Source organism: Sorex fumeus, unplaced genomic scaffold (genome assembly GCF_029834395.1).
Source record: "Sorex fumeus unplaced genomic scaffold, SorFum_2.1 ptg000187l, whole genome shotgun sequence".
Lineage (NCBI taxonomy): Eukaryota > Metazoa > Chordata > Mammalia > Eulipotyphla > Soricidae > Sorex > Sorex fumeus.
The window spans coordinates 1,512,040-1,532,205 of record NW_026606244.1 but is presented as its reverse complement, the minus strand read 5'-3'; the positions used below and the strand labels follow the sequence as shown (position 1 = coordinate 1,532,205).

At 52.0% G+C, this 20,166-nt stretch overlaps 1 protein-coding gene across 1 annotated transcript; it reads left to right on the top strand.

The window, feature by feature from the left end:
* The first annotated feature begins 305 nt into the window (after window positions 1–305).
* On the top strand, window positions 306–9,186 carry IL12B (interleukin 12B). The gene is made up of 6 exons (XM_056107982.1): window positions 306–393; window positions 1,441–1,716; window positions 2,517–2,634; window positions 5,203–5,420; window positions 7,269–7,426; window positions 9,055–9,186. Exons 1-6 carry the CDS (start codon window positions 306–308, stop codon window positions 9,184–9,186), a joined length of 990 nt encoding a protein of 329 aa, XP_055963957.1.
* Window positions 9,187–20,166: the final 10,980 nt, after the last annotated feature.

Genomic DNA, 20,166 nt, shown 5'->3' with positions numbered 1-20,166 from the left:
TATCCCATAGGATCCCCCAAGCACCGCCAGGAGTAATTCCTGAGTGCGGAGCTAGGAGTCACCCCTGAACATCACCGGGTGTGACCCCCCCCCAAAAAAAAACCCACACATAGCCAAGGAGATAGGAGATAGGTCAAAGGGCTGGAGCACGTTCTGCACGCAGAAGCGTCAGATTGGATTGCCAGCACCCTAAGTTTCCCCGAGCACCGCGGGATGGGACCCCCAAACCGAACCAAAGCCGCGGAGGACGTGCCTCTGCTGTCGAGGTCACTGCGTGTGGCTCATTCTTCTCTCCCCTCCTCCAGATGTCTTGGCAGCACCTGTTCGTCCTCTGGGTGTCCTTGGCTGGGTTGGTGGCGCCCCTCACAGCGCTGTGGCAGCTGAAGAAAGACGGTAAGCGGCCTCTGCTCGTTCGCTCTGGGGGCCCTGGGTTCTCTCCTCCAACTTTCGGACAGCCGGTAGGGAACTGAGGTGCAAAAGAAGCCGCCAGGGTGCGGGGCGGGGGGAGAGCTGCTGGTCACCCGTAGGGAGGAAAACGGGGGCTCCAGCCCTTCCTCCAGCTCGGCGGGTCCGAGCACTGGCAGGAACCGAACTTGGAGCCTCTGCAAGCAAATGCACCTGCTCCGGGCCTGGGTTTCTTCTCTCCACCGGGCTTTCAGCAAAGGCCTGCGCAGTTGGCATGGGGGGGGGGTTGTTTCGAGGTTATATATTAAAAGCTCCGGGGTTGGCACCTCAAGAACACAGAGCTTCCACCTTCCACGGCCTGCACAGCGCGACCCGCAGCTGCACACGGTCTCAGCTGAGCTCACGGGCCCAGCGCCCGGGGACGGGAGCCCGGAGGTCCAAAAAGCCTCGAGTTCTACTGTGCCAACGAAGCACATGGGCCGAGCCACTTGGGTACGGGAGCCCGGGTGGTCCACAAAGCTTCGTGTTCTGCGGTCCAAGAGAAGCGCAAGTGACACGCTGCCAAAGGACGGAAGCCCAGGGTGGTCCAAAAAGCCTCGAGCCCTCTCGATTGCATCATTCCCTCCAGGCCCGAGAGGGGGGCACGGGTGCCCAGGGGGCCCAAAAAGCCTAGAGTTCTACAGTGCAAGGGATGCTCATGGGTCATGCTTCTTGGGGGACGGGAGCCCAGGGGTCCAAAAGGCCTCGAGCTCTACTGTGCAAGCTAAGCTCATGGGCCGAGCCACCTGGGTACGGGAGCCTGGGTGGTCCAGAAAGCTTCGCGTTCTGCTGTCCAAGCGAAGCGCATGTGACACGCTGCCAAAGGACGGGAGCCCGGGGGGTCCAAAAAGCCTCGAGCCCTCTCGATTCTCATCAGTCCCTCCGGGCCCTGGCGGGGGTGGTGGGGGAGGGAAGGGGGGCGACGGGTGCCTGGGTGGCCCAGAAAGCTTCCGTGCCCGCCCATCACGCCTCCTTCGCCTTTCTGTTGTCCTCCAGTTTACGTGGTGGAGTTGGACTGGCATCCCGATGCACCAGGAGAAACGGTGGTGCTGAGCTGCGATGCCCCTGCGGAAGCCGACGTCACCTGGACCTGGAGCCGGAGTGACGAGCCGGTCGGCCGGGACCCGACCCTGAGGGTCGACGTGACAGAGTTCGGTGATGCCGGCCAGTACACCTGCCACGTGGGCGGCGAGCCGCAAAGCCGCTGGACCCTGCTGCTGCACAAGTGGGAGAACGGGCTGTGGTCCACCGACATCCTCAAGGCCCAGAAAGGTACCTCTGTGCCCTCTGCAGCCAGCAGAGACACCAAAGGGCCAGAGAGATTGCACAGTGGAGAAGACGTTTGCTTTGCACGCCGCGCACCCATTCAGTCCCCAGCATCCCGTTGAATCTCCGAAGCACCACCAGGAAATGATTCCTGAGTGCAGGAGTCAGCCCTGAGCATCGCTGGTGTGACCCAAAGACCAGAGAGAGACAGAGACACAAAACACACACACACACACACACACACACACACACACACACACACACAGAATCTGGGGTGGAGACAGTTAATGAATTAATATTGAGTCCCTCGCTAAAACCAGCTCCCCGCCCAGAACATGCATTTTCCTATGCTTTTGTAGATCTTTTCCACCATCAGAATCTCATGTTGAAATTATCACGGGAAGTCTAGTCTGTGCTCCTCCCAAAAATCGCTTTAAGTGAGTGGCTTCACTCACTGGCGATTGGAGACTCACCTCTGTGTGTGTGTGTGTGTGTGTGTGTGTGTGTGTGTGTGTGTGTGGTCGGGAGCATCTTGGAGACAAGGGGGTCTTATGAGGTGTTAGGTGTAGAGGGTATGTGGCAGAATCAAACACACACGCACATGCACGCATGCACACAGTATGCACTCCCCAATACACACTGCACCACTACCAGCAGGAAGTCGGTGTTTTTTCAAAGACAACTGGAAAGGACTTTACTCTTGTGACATTGGGTGGCCTGTGACGAGTCACAATCAAAAATCTCTCTGGGAGGGAAATATATATATACCCTGATGTTTAGATGTTATGTTTTTTCCCCCAATTCAGAACCCAAACAGAAGACTTACCTGAGATGCGAGGCAAAAAATTATTCTGGACATTTCACCTGCTCGTGGCTGACGGCAATTGGCTCTAACCTGGATTTCAGCGTCAAAAGCAGCAGAGGGTAAGTACGCCTGCTAGGCGTTCTCAGAAGTTTGCTACTGGCTATTCTGTTACAGGAGGGAGGTGCCCCAGAGATAGCTCAAAGGTGAGTGGGTCTGTTTGCTTTTTGTTTGGGGGGCCACACCAGGCAGTGCTTAGGGTTTACTTCCGGCTCTGCACTCAGGGATTATTCTTGGCAGGCTCTGGAGACCATATGGAATGCTGGGGATCAGACTGGGTCAGCTCCTTACAGGGCAAGCCCAGTACCCGCTGCACTATTGCTCCGGCCCCTGCTCTCCAGAGTATGTTCAGAGAGGAAAGAGACAGCTACACAGCCAGATGGGTAGACACAGTTGGATCCGACTTTATAAAAAACAAAAATGATTCGTACACAGACAAAAGTGTGTGTGCATACACATATCTACACAGATGACTGTGGTGAATGAAAATATTCTTTGTGTATTCATTGAAAAGGATCTGGAGTTTTCTTTTCCAAAGTAGGTGATACTGCTGCCCCCATTGACTCCTGCCCCAGGAAAGATGGCAGGATATGGGGGGATATTCAGGTAGTAGATTTGGGTACAATTTGGATACTTTCTGTTTGTTTTCTTTTAAAGAAGATCACTTTCCAGGAGGATACTGAGTAACATCCTGAAAAGCAGGTGGAAGACTAAATAAGTTTGAAAACTTCTGAAAAGGAATATGCACTAAGAATAATAATAGTATTTCTTTTCTTTTTGAAAAAAATGGGCTGGAGCGATAGCACAGCAGGTAGGGTGTTTGCCTTGCACGCGCCAACCTGGGTTCGATTCCTCCGCCCCTCTTGGAGAGCCCAGCAAGCTACCAAGAGTATCCCACTCGCATGGCAGAGCCTGGCAAGCTCCCGTGGTGTATTTGATATGCGAAAAACAGTAACAACAAGTCTCACGATGGAGACGTTACTGGGCCCGCTCGAACAAATGGATGAACAATGGAAGGACAGTGATACAATGCTTGGAAAAATATGACTTTGTTTTGGGGACCACACCTGGCAGCGCTCAGGGGCTGTTCCCAGTTCTATGCTTAGGATAACTTCTGGCAGGGCACAAATGCAGATCTAGGTATCAGATCTGAGCCTCCTACATGCCAAGCCTCCACTCTGGCCCCTGTGAGCACTCATTCTGGAGTGGCATTAGATTTCAAAGAAACACACATTTCTTTTATCTCCATCTTTATCTTTTCATTTGCTCTTAATAATTGGCATGTACTGGTTTTGTAATTGACGTGGCAGAATTGAAGGAAAGGGGTTGGAGCAATAGCACAGTAGGTATGGCACTTGTCTTGCATGCGGCCCCCTCCCCCTCCCCCAGGTTCCATTTCAGGCATCCCATATGGTACCCTGAGTCCAGCCAGGAGCGATTCCTGAGCTTAGAGCCAAGAGTAACCCCTGAGCATCAGCCGGGTGTAGCACAAAAACTTTCTTAAAAATTAAATAAAAATAGGGGCTGGAGTGATAGCACAGCGGGTAGGGCGTTTGCCTTGCACACGGCCGACCCGGGTTCGATTCCCAGCATCCCATATGGTCCCCCGAGTACTGCCAGGAGTGATTTCTGAGTGCAAAGCCAGGAGTAACCCCTGAGCATCACCAGGTGTGACCCAAAAAGCAAAAAAAAAAAAATTAAATAAAAATAAAGGAAAGAGATGTAACTGGGGCCTCTGAATCTACTTTCCTCATGCACTTTGACCTGGGGCATTCAAGTGCAAAGTCGTCTCCAAGCCTTCCTCCTACTAGCTCTGAAGACCCCCCTCCCCTCTACCCCCCCCCTCCCCCACCCCATCCCTGCCCTCCTGGTCCAACAGTATAGCAGCTAAGGCGCTGTGCTATTCGTCTGTGCAGAGCCAACCTGTGTTCTACCCCTGCATGCCATAAGGTCCCCTGCGCACCACCAAGAGTGATTCCTGAGTGCACAGCCAGGATAATCCCTTGAGCATCACCAGATGTGGCCCTCAAACAAACAAACAAACAAATTTCAATTTTAAAATAAAAAAGGGGGAAGGAGCTGGAGCGATAGCACAGTGGGTAGGGCGTTTGTCTTGCATGCGACTGACCCGGGTTCAATTCCCAGCATCCCATATAGTCCCTCTCGAGCACCGCCAGGAATAATTCCTGAGTGCAGAGCCAGGAGGAACCCCTGTGCATCGCCCACCCGGTGTGACCCAAAAAGCAAAACAAAATTAATTCATTTAAAAAAAAAAAAGGCGCATATGCTGCCTGAGCCCATGTGCTGCTTGCGCCCATGTGGCTGAGCACATGTGGTGCCCGAGCACATGTGTCACCCGGGCACATGTGTCACCCGTATCTCCCCTCTTGAGACGTGTACTTTCATGCTTTCATGTCTAATGCTAGGATGTGTGTAGGGGCTCTCTCCGCCCTTGGAGAAGCCCATGTTCTCTCTTGAGTACGTTACTCACTCTCCCTCCATACCTAAAAAAAATCCTCCAAATAAAATATATTTACTTCAGAAAAAAAGATGCGTGGCTAAGACAACCAGAAACAGGGCCACGCACAAGTGACCGGGCAGGATTTCAGCTCCTCTGTCTTGGATTTCAGCTCCTCGGACCCCCGAGAAGTGACGTGTGGAGCGGCCACAGCCTCTGCAGAGAAGGTGCGCGTGGACCACCGGGAATACACCAAGTACACGGTGGAGTGCCGGGAGGGCAGCGCCTGCCCGGCCGCCGAGGAGACCCACCCCGTGGAGATCGTGCTGGACGCCGTGCACAAGCTCAAGTATGAAAACTACACCAGCAGCTTCTTCATCCGGGACATCAGTGAGTACGCTCCCTCCCGGGGTCCTGCTGGCGACTTGTCACCCCATCCCACAGTGCTCTGGGATGGGGGTCATTAATGGGAGCGCTTGCATCCTGTGCCCCCCAAAGGGGGGAGTGGGGAGATGCAACCCATGTCACGCTAAGGAAGAGGACGTGGAATCTCGGAAAGGTCAGACCACGTGGCTGGAATCTAAGCACTGGTGATTCGGCCCCAGAACGGTTCCACTGGAAATGCAGGCTCCGGGGAATGCTTGGCTTCCGCTGCCCGGGGGTCCTGGTGAATCCAGGTGCAGCCCCTCCAGCGAGGTCCAGTCACATGGCACCAGAGATTCTTGGTCGGTCGACACAGGGTGGACTGTGCCATTCGGTTTAGATGCGTTCCCAGCACCCTCTGGGTCCTTGAGTGAGATGTAGCTATATTCAGTTCAGAGCCAGTGGGGGCATGAGATGTGGCTTAAAACTCAGTGATGGGGGTAGGAGAAATCGTACAGTGGGGAGGGAGTTTGCCTTGTAGCCAACTTGAGTTCGATCCCTGGCATCCCATAGTATCCTCCAATACCATCAGGAGTGATCCATGAGCACAGAACTGGGAGTAAGCCCTAAGCACTTTTGGGTGTGCCACCGCCGTCACCCACCACCACCCCCCAAAAAAAAACCCTCAGTGATAAAGCTTATGCCATGCATGCATGGGGCCTTGGGGGTCAGTCCCCAGTACCACACACACACACACACACACACACACACACACACACACACACACAGAGAGTCATTCCGTTGTTCATCGATTTCCTCAAGCAGGCACCAGTGACGTCTCCTTTGTTCTAGCCCTGAGATTTTAGAAAGTGCCACATTCAAGGCTCTTTCAGGGTCAGGAGAATAAGACCCATCATTGTTACTGGTTTTTGGCATATTGAATATGCCACGGGGAGTTTGCCAGACTCTACCGTGCGGGCAGGATACTCTCGGTAGCCTACCAGGTTCTCCAAGAGTAAGAACTAGATCATTAATAAGAGGTCCAGGAGCTGGTTTTTATAGTCTCTGGGTCTTGGCTGTTGATGGGATAACACGGCACCGGGGGCAGTTGGTGGGCGTTATGCCTACCTACTGGAAGATGGGGGATCTGGGTGGAAGAGGCCCAGTCTCGATCCGAGTAGACTTGGAGATCTCAGCCCCGGGTCCTGCATGCCTGGGTTCCTCTGCCGGTTCCTTCATGCCTGAGGCTCACCCAAGCATGTGGAGAGTGGTCTTAAGCATGACTGTGGCTAGTTCCGGAGGTCTTCGGCTGCTGGGGCTCTGCTCAGGGCGGAGAGGGAAACTCAACCCTTCCCCCTCCAAGGGGCCCCAGTGAGGACAGCCAGGTGCGGGGTCAGGAGACAAAATAAATTCATTGTTATCTTGGATCCAAAAAGACACGGTGCAACATAGAGGGTGACACTGTGTCTGGGAGGGTTCTGCCAGTCTCTGAGAAGGTTCTGGGCTCTCAAAAGGTGTGGACCGAGGGCCATCTAGGGCGGTGGAGAGGAGGCTGAACCTGTCTCAGAGCAGGGGGCAGACTGCTGGTGCTCCGAAAGGCAGGGAACTGGTGGGACGAGGAAGTTGAAGAGACCTGACACCAAAGCCCCCCCCCGTTAGGAAATAAGGGGGTCTCTCAGGAGCCGGAGCGATAATGCAACTGGTAGGGCGTTTGCCTTGCACACCGCAGACCTGGGTTCAAGCTCTGGCACCCCATAGAGTCCCCAGGACCCAGCCAGGAATAACTCCCAAGGAGTAACCCCTGAACAGTGCTGGGCATGGCCAAAACGTAACTAAGTAACTAAATAAGGGAGTCTCTCTCCTTTTCCCCCACAGTCAAACCCGACCCACCCAAGAATCTTCAGCTGATGTCTGTGCCAAATTCTCCATCCGTGAGCGTCAGCTGGGAGTACCCCGACAGCTGGAGCACCCCCCACTCCTACTTCTCCCTGACATTTAATGTCCAGGTCCTGGACAAGACTGGAAACGAAGAGGTACAAGAGGCAGCGGGCGTTGCCGGGGGTGGGGGGTGGGTCCTGTGGTCAGGTTCCCAGGGCAATGACCTGGCATCATGTAGGCGCCTGCCCGGTGCTATCGTTCCCAGACCACCAGGGGTCGGACCTGGCCACCTCCTCGCTGCACTTGATGCTGAAACACAGACCAACGGTCTTGTCAGCAACGTGTCACTGTGCAGACAGGACGGTTGGGTGATCGCTCCAAGGTCATCCAGCTAGGAGGGACACATCCCAGATACACCTGTCTGCCGGACACCTAAGGGTCCCAGGTCCTCTCCCCCCTCCACATACACACACTGTTAATTTGTGCACCCACCTTTGGTTCCGGTCTGGGGGATGTGAACTGTGGGGGCCTACAATCCTACACTGGTCCTATCTCCTGGGCAGAAACAATGGATGCTCATATGGGCCCCGTCTCCACCCAGATGAATAACTCCCACCGTTGATGATACTGTGAAATTATTTTTCGAAACAGAGTGTCTGCATCTGTGCTGGAGCTCACACTCTGTAATCCCCTTCCCAGCACCACTGGGCTCCCAGATTCCAAGCAGGCAAACAAAAAACAACCAGAGTATCAGCCTTTGCTCCAGCTTTCTTGACACCTTAATCCCAAAATTCCAGCGACATCTATGGGAAACCCCAGCTTCCCCGCACCCCCACTTTAAAAAAAATCCTTGCAGAAAGACCCCATAGCATAGCATTAAGTGGGGGAAAATCCACATCAGTGCTGGAGGGGCAACTGTCTAAATACTATGTAACATGGTGATCTGTTTCACCACAGGTAACATTAATGTAGCACATAGCTGGCCTAGTGTTACTCCTCTTACTGTTAAACACGGAGCTTCAGGTAGTTTTCTGTGGCTACACAGTTTCTCAGTAGCAGTGCTTGGGCTGGAACCATAGTACAGCAGGTAGGGCGTTCACCTTGCACACAGCTAACCCGGGTTTGATCCCCGGCATCCCATATGGTCCCCCAAGTACCACCAGGAGTGGTCACTGAATGAAGAGCAAGGAGTAAACCCTGAGCATCGCCAGGTGTGACCCAAAAAGCAAAAAAAAAAAATGTTTTAAAAAGTAGCAGTGCTTGGGGCTGGAGCAATAGCACAGTGGGTAAGGAAGGCATTTGCCTTGCACGCAGCCGACCTGGGTTGAATTCCCAGCATCCCATATGGTCCCCTGCGCACCGCCAGAAGTAATTCCTGAGTGCAGAGCCAGGAGTAATCCATGAGCATTTCCGGGTGTGACCCAAAAAGCAAAAAAAATAAAATAAAATAAAAAGTAGCAGTGCTTACATCTGAACTCACGTTTGGTGAAAGGATGGGTCAGGTCCCCCTGTAGTTGGGGTATTAGAGAAGCTAGTTCAGTCCCGTTTCCCCGGTGGCTGTGTTCAGACCTGCCAGTAGGTGGCGCCAACTCCACACGCTTCCCCTTTGAATGGCAAAAGCAAGTGCGCTGAGACCCAAGGCACACTTGCCGGGCCAAGGGAAGGTGGTTGCTTTGCAAAAACAGGCCCAGGCCACCCCCATCCCCCCACCTCCCATCCCCCCACCCCCCATCCCCCTCTCGGTGTGACCCCATTGCCCAAGACGTCCCTCTTCCTGTTGCAGAAAGACCGGATCTCCACGGACACAACGTCTGCCAAGGTCAAGTGCCCCAAGGATGGCAAGATTCAGGTGCAAGCCCGGGACCGCTACTACGGCTCGTCCTGGAGCGAATGGGCCTCTGTGCCCTGCAGCTAGGTGAGAAGGGCCGTTCCTAGGTGAGAAAGGTGCACCTCAGTTAGCTAGGTGAGAAGGGTGCACCTCAGTCCTCCTCCAGGGGGGCTGGGCAAGGTGGAGGAAGAGCAGAGAGACAGGACCCTCGAGACACAGCCCGCAGAGGGAGAAGCGGTTAAGAGCTGCTCATCCAGCCTGGAGTGGTAGCACAGCGGGTAGGGCGTTTGTTTGCCTTGCACGCAGCCCGGCCCAGGTTCGATTCCCAGCATCCCCTACGGCCCACCAAGTATGGCCAGGAATAATTCCTGAGTGCATGAACCAGGAGTAACCCCTGTGCATCTCTGGGTGTGACCCAAAAAGCAAAAAAAAAGATTTGCTCATCCACAGTGGCTTACTCAGCACCCATGTGTCCGCAGGGACCTGCTGGGCCCTGCTGGGCACAGGTCAGCCTAGGAAGGAAACAGAAAGGGGAGTAGAAGGAGGGAGGCAGTCCCAAGCCAGCACCAGCTCACCTGTTTCCAGGTGCTTAGACCCTCCCCTGGGGCCGGCTGAGGCTTTTAGCACAGATTTGAGATAGTATGTATTTATTTATTTATGGGGGATGCTAAGGGATCCCTCCTGTAGGGCTGGGTGGTTATTGCATGTGGTCCTGAGCTGGCCATGGGCAAGGCAGACTCACACCCACTCCCCTCCTCGGACTGTCTGTCTCTCTGACCCCCAGAGATTCTTGTGAGAAAACCCTTCGGAGGGAGCCCCACCCCGAGTGCACACGACAGGCTGAGCCCAGCGAAGTTTGCCTCTGTGGGGCTCCGGGTTCCAGCCCAGACACTACTGCAAGGTCCCCCTGAGCACCAAGCCTGGAGTGATCCCCTGAGCACCACCAAGTGTGCCCCCCCCCAAATAAACAGGATTTCAGGAAAGGGGAAGGAGAGTGCACAAGTCTAGTGAGCACAGCACCCCCCTCAGCTCCAGCCCACATTAGGAAAGCCTGGGACCCCTCCCCCGGGGGATCCCACAGGTCCCCTGATCCCAGGACAGGAAACTAGAAAGTTCTGCCGCCACATTCCCAGCCCATGCTTCTCCTCCTGATCCTTTTCAGCCTCTCGTCCCAGAACCAAACCACGGAGGAAGAGCCAAGACCGCTGTGAAGATGCAAAACTTTTACCGGGACTGGATGGAGTTTCAGCCCCTCCGAGGATATTTTCTACCTGATTTGCATTTGTTTCAGATGCTAATTTTTTTTTAAGGATAATAATGTATTTTTCTATTTAAAGGCTAAGTGCCTACTTGGAACCACCCATTTATTTATTTATAGCGGTAGCAGTTTGCCACTGACCTTAATGCATTTAACTATTTAATTTATATATTTATTAATTTAAATACAATTAAATTTATTCATTTAAATGTTTGAGTAAGTTCTATATTTATTCATTTATAATCTATATATTAATTTATTGATGTTCGCAGGCCCGGATGTGGGGGCCTGTTTCACACCTTCACAACCAGCTCCACCAGGAACAGAGGCCCCGTGAAGCACAACGTGTTATTTATGCAAACAACTCTCCTCACAGGGTTTTGGGGTGCAGGTGAGACTGTGAGCATGAGGGTTCACCTGCGCTCGGAAACAAATTCTGTCTGTGGATTGGCTGAATTTAGAAAGGGCTAAATTTAATGTACTACCAAGAATAATCAGGTGATAGTGGAAGTTCCAGTGCTGCCTCCCTGCCCTGCACACTCGTCTTTAAGACCCAGCAGACAAACATCAGTGTCTAGAGACTCAAAGGGACTCAGCCACCAAGGGTTAGGACATGCAGTTAGACTAAGACTTGCCAGTTTCTCCTCAGTGACCAGCACCAAAGCAGACAGAGGCGAAGAGAAGGTTCAAGAATTAACTCATGGGAGCTGGAGCTATAGCACAGCGGGTAGGGCATTTGCCTTGCATGCAGCTGACCCGGGTTTGATTCCCAGCATTCCATAGGGTCCCCCGAGCACCGCCAGGAGTAATTCCTGAGTGCATGAGCCAGGAGTAACCCCTGAGCATCACCAGGTATGACCCAAAAAGCAAAAAAAAAAAAAAAAAAAAAAAAAAGAACTCATGGTCCCAACAAGCGGGTGGGACCAGGTACTGCATCCAAGCGATAGATGTTTCCTCTGGAAGGGGATGTGTTTGCTTCTCTGCGTGCTTATTTATTTGTACATCCCCCCGACGGTGAGCTAATAAAAAAAATGTCACTCTGCAATATTTTGGGCTTTCTCTGCTGACGCGCATATCCTGTTCCCACACTTAGCCGGGCATGCGTTTCCTTTACTATCTAAAAAAAAAAAAATTGCCTCTCTTGGGAATTTTATTTCCAGTCTTGCAGAATTGCCCTTTTCCCTGGAGAAGATTCCCCACGTTAGAATCTTGCTGAGCTCAGGAATGTCCCTGAGACCTGACCACAGGGGACGCTGGCAAGGGCAGCCTCCGCATAGCCCAGGCACCCTGGCACCCCTCCCCTCCTAGTGAAGACACTCGACCAGCAAAACTTCTGGGGCTGCGGAGATGGCTTGACAGTTAGAACCCTGGCACCACACAGTCTTCTGGGCACTGCCTGGAGTGACCTCTGGCACTGTAAGATGTGACCTAGAAGCAAAAAGGCAAAAAAAGAAAGAAAACGTCCAGCTTCTAGATCCAGGGGCCGTTTCACCCCCTGACCCAGCTGCAGTGCTCACCAATTGTTTGCCAAGTGTCTGGCACAAACTCATCCTGTGATCAGAAGTTCCAGAAAAATAGCTGCTCTCAGGGCTGGAGCGATAGCACAGCGGGGAGGGCGTTTGCCTTGCATGTGGCCGACCCAGGTTCAATCCCCAGCATCCCATGTGGTCCCCTTGAGAACCATCAGGAGTGATTCAGGAGTACAGTGCCAGGAGGAACCCCTGTGCATCACTGGGTGTGACCCAAATAAAAAAAAGATCTGCTGTCTCCCCCAAACAGTGCCCCTTTCTGGCACAGTGTATATGGATGTAAGACAGGGATGAAAAATTTCCTTTGAGGCCACTCACTACTAAAACTTTCAGGGTCGCAGGTCCTTGAGCAAATCCGTTTCATTCAACATTGCTTATAATGTTGACCCAAGGGGAAAACAACAAACAAAACTTAAGGGCCAGGGAGAAAGTTTGTAGAGTTGGAATATAAGCCCTCTAGTCCCACACTGCAATTCCCTAAGAACTGCTGGCCTCCAGCACTGCCACATGTGCCCCCCCCAAACCACTACAGCTAAGTGGCACCATTTGGCCAGGTAAACACTGACCAGTCCTGCACAGCTGGGCTGAGAATTGCCAGGTGCGTCCCCTCCCGCCAAGCCCAGCCTCTGAGCTCCACTGTGAATATCATCCACACCTCCGCCCCCCACACACAACTAAAACTGATTCTGGGGTGCTGCAGAGATAGAACAGAGGGGAGGGGGCCTTCCATACATGTGGCCTGCACAGGTTTCATCCCCAGAACCCCAGAGGATTCCCTGGACCCGCCAGGAGTGATCCCTGAGCACAGAGCCAGGAATAAAAACCCTGAGCGCCGCTGGGTGTGGCCCCAAAACAAAAGATCGATTCTGGGTGGGGACACCCAGAACAACTCACTGCTGAGGGTCTTTCATATTCTCCCCGTGTCCCTGTCCCACACCCCAAAGATGGGCCTGTGCAGTCCACTGGGGTCTCTGTCTAGAAGTCTGGGGGAATGTACTTTGGTGACTGGAAATGGGCCCTAAGACCTTTATGCTTTGTTTCGTTTGGGGGACCACATCCAGCAGTGCTTAGGGCTTACTCTGGCTCTCTGCTCAGGGACCACTCCTGGCCAGGTTGAGGGACCTTGGCGGGTGCCAGGAATCCAGCTTGGTTGGCCGTGTGCAAGGCAAGCACCCTCCCCATTGGACTATCATCCGGGTCGCAGAACTTAACTGCTGTGGGTGTCGGTGAGCCTGTGGTCTGATTAGTTTCATTGCAGGCCACTGGGCGAGGAGGAAGAGGAGGAGGAGGAGGAGGAGGAGGAGCAGGAGCAGGAGCAGGAGGAGGAGCAAGAGCAGGAGAAGGAGAAAGTAGAGGAGGAGAGGAGGAGGAGGAGGAGGAGAGGAGGAGGAGGAAGAGAAGGTAAAAAAGGAAGGGAAAGAGGAGGAGGAGGAGGAGGAGGAGGAGGAGGAGGAGGAGGAGGAGGAGGAGGAGGGGAAGGAGAAGGAGAAGGAGAAGGAGAAGAAGATGATGATCCAGGATAATCCCACATCAACAAAGTCTCAGGCTGGCATTCGGGTGGCGAGAGGAAGAAAGGCAGCAGGGACCAGTCAGTCCCTTGAGCCAGTCCTAAGAGTCAGCAAAGCACCCAGAACGGCAGAGAGGGTCCACTCTGGCCTTTGAGGCCACCTGGGCGCATCCGACTTCCCAGTGGCGGCTCTATAGCAGGGGAGCTTGTTTACTGTCGGCACCTGAGCGTGCCCTGGGCCCTTCTTCCCAGCTGGTCCTGGGCCGCGGCTGGGGGCGTGGGGAGTTGGGTCATCCCCACCCAACACTTGGAACCTATCATTTGTCTTCTGAGCCCGCACTTGAGAGCACGCGGTCGTATAATAAGCACCAGCAACCCTCCTACGGGGCCTTTCATCTGGCAACGCCGGGACACGTCACGGGCAGGTAATGAGCAGCTCTGACCACAGCGGGGAAAAGTTAATCCCTTTTCATAAGCACAGAGATCTGTGGGCCTTTCCCAAAACTTCCGGGCAGCCCAGGGCAGAGCTCGGGGTTGTGGCCCCCACCAAGCCTGGTCCTCTCCTGGCGTGACCTCTGACATTGATTCCTCCTCGGGACAGACAGCAGAGAGGCTTCCTCATTGGCTTTCTCTCCTCTCCGGCAGCTTGTGCATCTGACACGGTGTTCCCAGCCTTCATGCTTTTACTTCCTTGGCTCGGGGGAGCTCACTCTGCAGTGCTCGGGGTGTACTTCTGGTTCTGCGCTCAGGGGTCACTCCTGGCGGGGCTCGGAGGACCCTATATGGTACTGATTCAGCAGAGTGCAAGCCAAGACGCCTTGTATTATCTTGTACAAGTAACTTAACCCCTACACTATCCCTCCAGCCACTGATCAACTGTTTTTGTGGTTTTTTTTTTTTTAATGTAGGTATAACTGACACCAACTATTGTATTGGTTTTAGATGTCCCCCAGTCTGAATAAGTTTGGAACCTCAATTCAATCAGCTTAATCAATGGCTGGATAATGGGGGGGATGGGAGGGTTACTGGGATCCATGGTGGTGGGAAATGGGCACTGGTGGAGGGATGGGTATTTCATCATTGTATAATTGAAACCCAAGCACAAAAATTTGTAAGTCTGCAACTGTACCTCATGATGAATCACTAATAAAAATTTTAAAAATTAAAAAATAAACACCAAGAGTATCTCGCCTGTACGGCAGAGCCTGGCAAGCTACCCGTGATGTATTCGATATGCCAAACACAGTAACAACAAAGTCTCCAATGGAGACGTTACTGGGCCCGCTCGAGCAAATCGATGAACAACGGGAGGACTGTAGTGCTTTCAAAAAATAAATAAATAAATAAAATAAAAAGTTCGGGGCTGGAGTGATAGCACAGTGGGTAAGGCGTTTGCCCTGCTTGCAATTCCCAGCATCCCATATGGTCCCCTGAGCACTGTCAGGAGTAATTCCTGAGTGCATGAGCCAGGAGGAACCCCTGTGCATTTCTGAGTGTGACCCCAAAAACAAACCAAAAGAAAAAGTTTGGGAACCTCTGCTGGAATCTATAGTCCAGGATAGTGCTTATTACTGGGGTCTGAAGCACCACAAACTATGGGAGGTAAATCAGGTGGGAGGGCCTGAACCTCCAGAACCATGAGTGATGAGCAAACGGGCATCGTAAGCGGCCAGACAGACTAACGCAGCCACGGAAACTGGCGCAGGTCCCCAGAGGAGACTGGTTTTCTGCAGGGAATGTAAGAACCTAAAGGAATTTCCAGGTAAAGGGAATGAATCTGATGCAAGCTTCCTTTCCCTGACACTGAGGAAAACCTTAAGACCTGGAGGCAGGGCCGGAGAAATAGCACAGCACGGAGGGAGTAATAGCAAACCGTTTGCTTTGCACACAGCGTCCTGGGTTCGGTCCCCGGCATCATCCCATATGGTCCCCTGAGCACCGCTAGGAGTAATTCCTGAGTGCAGGACTAGGAGTAACCCCTGCACCATGCTGGGTATGACCCAAAAAGAAAAAAAGGAGCTGGAGGCATCTTTCCCTCAGACTTTCACCCACTGGTTTAAGCTTCTGCAGAGGCTAATTCTCTGTTTTTCACAATCTCTCTGATTGGGGACAGGAAGGTGTCAAACACTGCTTTCTCTCTGTGTGTGTGTGTAGGGGGGGCGGTCTCAAGACCACCTAAGTGATCCTGGTTGCAGGGCATAGGTCCCACGATACTGGAATACTGATCCTCTCCTCTGCCCCCTCAATCTTTTTTTTTTTTTCTTTTTGGGTCATACCCGGCGATGCTCAGGGGTTACTCCTGACTCTGCACACAGGAATTACTCCTGGCGGTCCTCAGGGGACCATATGGGATGCTGGGAATCCAAGCCAGGTCAGTGTGTACAAGGCAAATGCCCTACCCACTGTAATATCACTCCAGCCCCGAAAATGCTGAATGCTTTTATAGGGTGAAGAAGACTGTAGCACTGTAGCACTGTCCTCCCGTTGTTCATCGATTTGCTCGAGTGGGCACCAGTAACATCTCATAACAAATTGTGAGACTTGTTGTTACTGTGTTTGGCACATTGAATACACCATGGGGAGCTTGCCAGGCTTTGCCGTGCAGGCGAGATACTCTTGGTAGCTTGCCGGGCTCTCCGAGAGGGGCGGAGAAATTGAACCCGGGTCAGCCATGTCAGCCGCGTGCAAGGCAAACACCTTACCCGCTGTGCTATGGTGAAGAAGACATTTAAAATTATTCAAGACAATGGCTCTTAGACAGTTTGGATCTGCCCATTTACACATAAAAATGCTAATTAGATGTAACTTCCATCTATTCATTAGAGTAATCCTAAAGCACTCCAGAAATCCGTACCTTCAGTGTCTGGTATTCTAGACACTGAAAACAAAATGGCTTTTCTTAAAATAAAAAAAGAAAAAAAAATCCTGAGTTTGTCTTTTTTTTGGAGAATTCCCAGCACTGACGCAGGGTCCTGCTTCCAGCTTCTCATCTCTCGGGTCCATGGTCCTCCCTCTGTAAAGCCCTATCAGAGGTCGGGCCAGAACGACAGTACAGCAGGAAGGGCGCTTGCCTTGCACGTGGCCGACCTGGGTTCAATCCCCTGCATTCCTCATGCTTCCCAGAGGCTGCCAGGAGTAATCTGTGAGCACCGAGCTAGGAGTAAGAGTAAGCTCTGGGTGTGGCTCAAACTTCCCCCTATACTGCCAAAAAATCAAAAGCTTCCTCAGAGACCCTCAGTGAAGTGAGGGAGACTCTAAGGGGCTGGGGAGGTGGGTTATTCCAGAATCTAAAGGAGAAAGGGTGGGGCTGGAGAGATAGCACATTGGGTAGGGCGTTTCCCTTGCACGCAGCTGACCCAGGTTCTATTCCCAGCATCCCATATGGTCCCCTGAGCACCGCCAGGAGTAACTCCTGAGTGCAGAGCCAGGAGGAACCCCTGTGCATCATCGGGCATGACCCAAAAAGCAAAGAAATAAATAAATAAATTTTAAAAATAATAAAGGAGAAAGGGTTAGTATCTCTGTTCCAAGGGACTCGTTTCAGCTACCAGATACACAACCAGCCTCTGCCACGACAGGATTCCTCCCGGTGCCCCCACTTCACCGCCATTCATTCCACCTGGAAGAACACAACCTGCATTCAGAGAGGGAGATGCTGGCTAGAGAGAGCCGACTGCTGGATTATTTGCAGAAGACTGATGGATGATAAATATTCATAAATACACAGAGAGCAAGTCCTCCTTTTGAGGACGTCCAGCTGCCAGCTTGTAAGCTTGTAAGCCCCACCCCGCCATCTGCCATAAGCCCCACCCCACATCTGGGCGAGCTGATAAGCCTTTCCTTGGCAACAATGCCAGAGCTGAACCTGAGGGAAGGATCCCAGCTCCCACCCACAGTCTCACCCGCGCACATCTGCTTGTCAGATGCAGAGAGGCGGAAGTGGGGTGAGAGAAGTAGGAAGTACACACCGGGGTTCAGAGTGCTTGAAAAAGTGGCCGGTGTCCCACCAACAATTTTTAGGAGGATGGGGGCTGGAGCAATAGCACAGCGGGTAGGGCATTTGCCTTGTACGTGGCCGACTGGGGTTCAATTCCCAGCATCCCATAGGGTCCCCCGAGCACCGCCAGGCGTCATTCCTGAGTGCATGAGCCAGGAGGAACCCCTGTCCATTGCAGGGTGTGACCCAAAAAGAAAAAAAAAAAATTGGGGGGGGAATGATACGTTCAAATGACCGCGTTAAGTACTAGTAAAATTCTGGATTCTGAGCATGCGTCTAACATCTGAGTTTTGTTCCTCCTTACTCACAACTCCTTACTCATGTTCAGGCAGGAGAAGCGAGAAAGGGAAGAGGCAGCAGGGAAATAACCAAACGGACCAAACTGGATCATCCCATTGAGCACAACACATGTCTCACTTTCTAGAAAAATACACCATCTGCTTTCAAGCGATGGTACGCTAGAAATGCATCTTTTTTATACAAATGAAATTTGGAAACTAAAGCTATTTTCTCTGCATTTCCAAACTTTGCTCAGTGTTCTAAGTTTTGATTCCCGATTTGATCTTGAAAGTCAAGAAGAGACCAAGAAGCGATTTGTGTACCTAGGTCCTCACCAGGCAAAATGTTTCACATTGAAATAAGGCCAAAAAATGGGGGTTGGGGGAAGTCCTAGCTCACTCGAGAGTGAGATGCTTGGCTTCTGCCAGGCCCTGGGTTTGGTCCTAGACACCAAAACATAAATAAATCACAAAACGACACAAAAAAATGAAAATGAAATAATGTATTCCAAATTCACAGTCCCCTATTTGGATTTCCTCTTCTAATGCTAAGCACTTAAGTCATCATTAGCTACAAGGATTTTTTTTTTTTTTTTTTGCTCAGGGGTCACTTCTGGCTCTGCACTCAGGAATTACTCCTGGCAGTGCTCAGGGGCTCTATGGGGTGCCGGAGATGGAACCCAGCTTGGCCACGTGCAAGGCAAATGCCCTCCCTGCTGTACTATCGCTCCAGTGCTGTACAACAATTTTAATACTTCATAGTTTACTTCTCAGGCTGGAGCAATGGCACAGCAGGGAGGGCGTTTGCCTTGCACGCAGCTGACCTGGATTCGATTCCTTCCATCCCTCTCAGAGAGCCTGGCAAGCTACTGAGAGTATCCAGCCCGCTTGGCAAAGCCTAGCAAGCTCCCCAAGGCGTATTTGATACGCCCAAAACCGTAACAACAAGTCTCACAATGGAGACGTTACTGGTGCCCGCTCAAGCAAATCGATGAACAACAGGACAGTGCTACATAGTTTACTTCTTAATTTTTGGTTTTTTTTTTCTTTTTGGGTCACACTCGGCGATGCACAGGGGTTACCCTTGGCTCTGCACTCAGGAGTTACTCCTGGCTGTGCTCAGGGGACCATATGGGCTGCTGGGAATCAAACCCGGGTCAGCCGCGTACCAGGCAAACGTCCTACCCACTGTGCTATCTCTCCAGCCCCTACTTAGTTTTTTTGCTTTTTTTTTATAGTAATAATGAGTACGATTGACATACGACTAGAGTGGGTGGTTCAAAGCACACAGTTCAGTTGTACATGCATCACCACAATTGAGGCTGCTGTCAGTACTCCCGAAGGAATGCCTACATCTGTGAACTATCACCCCCTACCCCCATGCCGATCTTCCACGCCCTCCACCCCCCACACCTCAAGCCTTAGGCAACTACATCTCAACTCCATGCCCGGGTGGATTGCCTATCCCACGGTTGTCTCATAAACGGATTCATACAAGATGCAGGCCTTGCTAACTTCCTATCACTGAGCATGATGGAGCAAGGCCTCGTCATTACACGTGTTGGTGCACTTCATTCTCTGCATTGTTGAATGTTCCACCGCAGCGACAAACTGATGACATTTTGTTTATCCTTCACTGGTTGATGGGCATTTTGGGTTCAACGTCATATTGTTTGGCTATCGTGAGCACTGCTACTATGAATATTCATGTACCTAAATAAAATCAGAAACTGCAGCTATTTTTGTTTTATGTCTCGGATACATACAAGGAAAGTGACTGGAAGGCAAACTTGGCTTTTTTAGGGATTGTCACTTAAAAACCAAACTTTCCCCTGAGGAAAACACTGCCCAACAGCCTCGACCTTTGACCTGGCTCGCTTATCTCATTTTAATAATAACGTCTATGGATTACTGAGGGCTGGAGCAATAGCACAGCAGGTAGGGCATTTGCCTTGCACGCAGCCAACAGGGCTGACCCGAGTTCGATTCCTCCGCCCCTCTCGGAGAGCCCGGCAAGCTACCGAGAGTATCTCGCCCACACGGCAGAGCCTGGCAAGCTCCCCGTGACCTATTCGATATACCAAACACAGTAACAAGTCTCACAACGTTACTGAGCCCGCTTGAGCAAATCGATGAAACGGGAGGACAGTGATACAGTGACAGTGACGGATTACTGAAGTCATGGGTTTGGCAGTGAGTAACACCAATTCTACACAGTATAATTTGTGTTTATTGTAGTTGTAACCACTTGGGTGGTTACATAAATAAATGAATTTTGAGACTTCTTAAGGTCTGCATTTTTGTTTTGCTCTGTTTTGGGGCCACAACCAGCACCGTGCTTAGGGCTGACTCCTGGCTCTGTGCTCAGGGGTCTCTCTGAAGGGTTTGGGGGAACCTGGAGGATGCTGGGGGTAGACCCTGGGTTGGCCGCCTGAAAGGCAAGTACCCTCCCTGCTGTACCAGCTCTCTGGCTCCAAGGACTTTATGGCCTTACAAAT